Genomic DNA, 5832 nt, shown 5'->3' with positions numbered 1-5832 from the left:
GTTTCTCCATTTCTCTAAGTTTTCTTTAATTATTTGCAAAAAAAATCTAAAAACTTTTTCTTCATAAAGATCTTCTACATAAAGAATTTTTACATAAAGATCTTCTACTCCCATTTCTAGGAATCTTAAATTCTTTACTGCTATTTTAAATAATGTTTCTAAATTTAAGTTTTCAGTGTTACCATTAGAAATACAATTGACTTTGGTATGTTTATTTTGTATTGAAAAATGATAAATCATCCCAATTCTAATATTTTTATTAATATTTTTAGGCTTCTGGAGAATATCCTATCATATCTGAAAATTACAATTTGTTTATTTCTAATTATTATACCTTTTGTCATTACTGTGTCTTATTTAATTAACTACCCAGTACTTTTAGTATAATGCTAAAAATTGCTCATAGTGGGAGTCTTTGATTATTTCATGTAAAAATAAAAATATTTTGATATTTCACATTTTTGCAATATATTTGATGTATGTTTTTGAATAATATTGACCATTTTATGGTAATGATATTTCTTTTGCCTTGGATAATATATTTAGGATGAATGAATATTAACTTCAATGCTCTAATTTTTCCATCTATTGAGATGTAGTGAATTATATCTACAGATTTATAAATGGTATACCAACTTTGCACTTTTGAAATAAACCAAAGTTGATCTTAAAAGGAACTTTTCATACATTGATCAATTTAGTATGTTAATATTTTGCTTATGAAACTTGCATCTATGTTTATAAGTGAGGTTGATCTGAATTTGTCTTTCATATATTGCTCATGGTTAGTATAATTTAAAAGCTATATTGTACTCATAAAATTAGTAAGAGTTTGACGTTTTTTCTATACTACTAAAGAATATGAATAGAAGTGGAATTTTTGAATGATTGATTGAACTTACCTGGAAAAATATCTACACTTAATGTTTAATTCATGTCAAGATTTTAAAATGATTATGTAATTTTTATACTAGATAAGGATATATATTTTTAAGATATAGTTTAGGTAAATTTACATTTGTGGAAGTGTAATATTATTCATAATATATGGTTATTGTTTAATTTTTTCATTAGCATTTATGACCACCTTTAATTCTTCACAATTTTAAACTTGTTTATTATAAATCGGATTAATAATTTCATTAGTATATCTGTTTATTTTGTCTTTATAAAGAATCAAATCTTTCTTCATTCTCTTTATTTTGTCCTTGTTTTATATCTCATCTTTTCTATTTATTTATTCAAGTGCAATTAAATACAGTGTTATATTAATTTCAGGTGTATAATAAAATGATTCAACAATTCAATACTTTTCTCAGTGCTTATCAAGAAAAGTGTACTCTCTATCCCCTTTATTTATTTTACACATTCCCCCACCCACCTCCACTCTGGCAATCACCAGTTTGTTCTCTGTATTTAAGAGTCTGGTTTTTTTTGGTCTCTTTTTTCCTTTGTTCATTTGTTTTGTTTATTGAATACCACATATGAGTAAAATCATGTGGTGGTATTTGTCTTTCTCTTACTGACTTATTTCACTTAGCATTATACCTTCTTGGCTCAGCCATGTTGTTGCAGATGGCAAAATTTCATTAATTTCTTTTTTTTAATATTTTAAATTTTTTTCTTTTTAGATTTTATTTATTTATTTGAGAGAGACAGAGATAGTGAGAGAGAGCACAAGTGGGGAGGAGAGGGAGAAGCAGGCTCCCCGCAGGGCAAGGAGCCTGATGCGGGGCTCGATCCCAGGACCCCAGGATCATGACCCGAGCCGAAGGCAGTCACTTAACCGACTGAGCCACCCAGGCACCCCATTAATTTCTGATTTCTTATTTTTTAAATTCCTTCCTCCTATTTTGAGGGTTTATTCTATTTGTTTTTTCATAAATTAGACATTTAACTCTTTGATATTCACCCTTTCTTTTTACATAAACATTTAAGACTATACATTTCTTACTAATTCCAGCATTAGCTGCATTCCACCCCTTAATATCTAATATTTGGTTCTCATCCATTTTTTGAGTGGGGGGAAGGGCAGAGGGAAAGGGACAGAAAGAATCTTAAGCACGTTCCAAGCTCAGTGTAAAGCCCAATGTGGGGCTCAATCTCACATGATCATGACCTGAACCAAAATCAAGTCTGACATTTAACCAACTGAGCCACTCAGGTGCCCCTCATTCATTTTTAATCAGTTTATAATTTTCATTAAAATTTTGTCTTTGGTACTTTTTTTAGAAGTGCCTTTTAGTATTTCCAATTGCAGTTGTTATTTAGTGGGGTTTTTTGGTTATTTTTTAAGGTTTTTTGCAGAGTTTATTCAGTTTCAACATACATATTCTAAATTTAATTAATATTTCTCTTTTTGATAAATGCAAATGTATTCAAAGCTTTTTAAGTCAAATCAGTTTCCATGATTTAATCCTTTAGCATTACAGAGTTTTCATCCTTTATATTATGATAATACTACAAATTAATGCAGTCAGTATTTTAAATTTTACCTCTAGTTACACCATTTTTAAATGTTCATTGTTTCTTTTTATACCATATGTATCTTATTCTGGGATTTCTATATGTCCTCAATTAATCATATAAATTTCCCTTTAGTGATGATTTTTTTAATAATTTTTTAAAATTTTATTATGTTATGTTAATCACCATACATTACATCATTAGTTTTTGATGTAGTGTTCCATGATTCATTGTTTGCATATAAAACCCAGTGCTCCATTCAGTATGTGCCCTCTTTAATACCCATCACCAGGCTAAACCATCCCCCCCCCCCCGCTCCCTCTACAACCCTCAGTTTGTTTCTCAGAGTCCATAGTCTCTCATGGTTCATCTCCCCGTCCGATTCCCCTCCCCCTTCATTTTTCTCTTCCTGCTATCTTCTTTTTTTTAACATATAATGTGTTATTTGTTTCAGAGGTACAGGTCTGTGATTCAACAGTCTTACATAGTGATGATTTATTGGCAGCAGACACTTTCATTATTGTTGGAAAAATCTTTATTTTACCATCTTTCTTGGAATGGTTTTCCTGGGTATGTAATTCTAGATAGACAGTAATGCTTCCCTAGCTCTTTGAAGGTGGTATTCCACTATCTTCTGGTTCCACTGTGGTTCTCTTATATGTAAACAGAAGTATGCTATTAAGCCAGTCTCTCAAGTAAATCTAAAAACTAAAATACCTGATTTATAGTGATTTATCTCATTCAATAATTTTCATGGCTATATTCAAGCCAGCATGTGACAGCCCTGAAGACAGAGTTGAAAAGATGTGTGCAAAATAGAATTTTTTTAGACTAACAGTTTTATTTCATTCAGGTTGAAATTTTTGGAATACCTCTTTGTGATTTGTTCTCCATCCTGTTCTTTTCACCTGTATTACTTCTCACTTTATTCTGTTCCACCAACCTATGTAAACTCAATGGTATGTACCCTTCTGTACTTTTGTCCAAGTACTTATAATCACATACAAATATTCATTTATACATGTACATACAAATGTGTATAGACATATATGGGAGAAAGAGTCACTGTTTTGTTTACCAAATAAACAGTTTGCATTACAGAGACTTCTCTGAATTTTCCATCTGTCTCCCAAAAGTATTTTGGAAAAATAACACTAAATGAATGAGAAAAAATCATGTAGACATAATTTATTTAATAATTTATTTTTTGATTACCATTAAATATTTCCATTATTTTACCCCTAACTAAGTGAGGCTATAAATATCTTTGAAATTAAAAACAAAGAGTAGAGGTTTGATTCTTAATACTCCAACAGGGAGTAGGGGCCTTGAGCTTAGAGAACCTTAATCCAATATTGATTTCTGTTCACATTTCTCCACTTTGCCAAGAAAAACAGCTTCATCTTATTTAGCTGCCTAACCTCTGATAACAGCAGAGAACCCTATTTTGCTAATAAAGGATCCAATTGAGTGAAAGGGTTTGTTGAGCCCTAACAGCAGGGTAACATTTCTTTTACTTAATTCTCCTCCACTTCTCACACTTTCTCTGGTGATTTTTGTCTTACCTTAGCACTAGATCTGTCAAAAATATCCAAGATACTTGATTAAAATGAAGGCCCTAGGGATCCCACTGAGTCAAGCATCTGGGCATGAGGCTCAAGCACTTGCTTTAACTATAAACCCTGTAAGTAGACACAACCACAACAAATAAACAAAAGATTTCTCTGGAGAAAACAACTAACAATGTCCATGAGACAAAAAAGTTAGAATAGAACCATTTAAAATGATTCATTACCTGGATCAGAAATTGCTCTGCTACCACCAAAAATGAACTGAAACAAAAATGTCATATCAATTTTATCAAACACCATGCCAAAGCCCAAGGGAAGATGTCACCTTCCACAAGTGCTCCTGTGACCTGACACTTCAAGCAGTCCCTTGTGCTCTGGATTCCTTAAAAGCATCTTCTCTGAACAACATATGTCCCAAACTCCATGAAATCGGCAGAAGTGATCCACATCTGCTTGAAACTACTCAGAGAGGTCACAATGGATGCACCTATCCATGCAGAGAAACATCTATCAGGAGAAGCTGTGATCTTGATGGGAGTTCCCCTGGAAGCCAACTGTTCTAGTTCTTTCATAAGTCTTTCCTCAAGCCCAGGGAAAAGAGTGGTGCCCCCAGACAGCACAATTTCTGCAAAAAGATTCTTACGGATATCAATGTCACATTTCATAATGCTGCTGGACACCATTTTGGAGAGTCCTGGGTTGTGGATACCCAGCTGGTCAGGTGCAAAAAGAATTTCAGGCACCTGATGCAGCTGGTCTCCAATGTAGATAACATTCCCATCTGGCAGTCTGTATTCTCTCAGAACCTCTTCTGGCCTCTTACATAGCTCTTTCTCTGGCTCCAAGGCCACATAACACAGTTTCTCTTTGATGTCACCCACTAAGGCCTTATTGAGTATGCAAGGGAAGCTACTTCCACTAGCAAGGAGTTGCTGAGTGAGGTGCTCTGTGATGTCCCTTCCTGCCACGTAGAGCTTGGTGACAGCATGAGGCAGGGAGTAACCCTCAAAGATAGGGACAGTGCAAGTGACTCCATCCCCACTGTCCACCACTAATCCTGTGACAGAGGCAGAGGCATATAGTGCTACCACTGCATGATTGGACAGGTAGAAAGCAGGCACATTGAAGGTCTCAAACATCACTTCTGCCATTTTCTCTCGAGTCTCCCTTGGGTTCAAGGAGGGCTCAGTCATGAGCACAGGTCGTTGACAGGGTTTTACTCCTAGCTCCCACTCAAAAAGATACTTCCAGAGTTTCTCCATGTCATCCCATCCTGTTATTAGTCCACGCTCAATGGGGTAGTGCAAATGGAAGGCGTCGTATTTGTATAGGGCTTTTTCTCCCACAAGGTACTTCTTTTTAGTGGCTTCTGATAATGGCATGTTGAATTTAGGATGTCCCACGACAGAACTGATGACATGACGGGGTTCTATCTCTCCAGAAAGGCCTGCTTTGCAGAGTCCTGATCCATTGTCAAAAATTACAGCTGGAATATCTAATACATATGGGTTAAACATATCCGCAGCATGCTCTTCTGAACTCCAACAAAATAAAAAACACTTTGCCACTTTGTATGATAACAGGCACTTCTGGAAGTTTTAAAACCACAGGATTCCAAAGTTCTCAAGTTGACACTCAGGAGGAGCTAGCAGACTATCCCCAATCCCCCAGAATACCCCGTCTTCAACCCATGAATTTTGTCCCCTTTCAGGCAGCCCAGGGCCTGCTGTGGCAATTTCAGTGATGATTGCCCCCTATGTAACAATCCAGCCAAGGCAACAATTATTCTCAGAGA

The 5832-nt window shown here is 34.9% G+C and overlaps 1 protein-coding gene across 1 annotated transcript; it reads right to left on the bottom strand.

The window, feature by feature from the left end:
- Positions 1 to 4420: 4420 nt before the first annotated feature.
- On the bottom strand, positions 4421 to 5554 carry LOC114223767 (actin-related protein T1-like). Its single transcript, XM_028122765.2, has one exon. The coding sequence runs from the start codon at positions 5552 to 5554 to the stop codon at positions 4421 to 4423; it is 1134 nt and encodes a 377-aa protein (XP_027978566.1).
- Between the last annotated feature and the right edge of the window lie 278 nt (positions 5555 to 5832).

Source organism: Eumetopias jubatus, unplaced genomic scaffold (assembly GCF_037043125.1).
Source record: "Eumetopias jubatus isolate StellerSeaLion01/CBP00866 unplaced genomic scaffold, mEumJub1_p1.0 scaffold_11, whole genome shotgun sequence".
In the NCBI taxonomy this organism is placed as follows: domain Eukaryota; kingdom Metazoa; phylum Chordata; class Mammalia; order Carnivora; family Otariidae; genus Eumetopias; species Eumetopias jubatus.
The sequence above is the reverse complement of the archived record's forward strand: the minus strand, read 5'-3'. Positions and strand labels throughout refer to the sequence as shown.

What these genes read in the sequence shown, in the direction of transcription:
- LOC114223767 (XM_028122765.2), bottom strand. Translation starts at nt 5,554, where the DNA reads ATGTTTAACCCATATGTATTAGATATTCCAGCTGTAATTTTTGACAAT.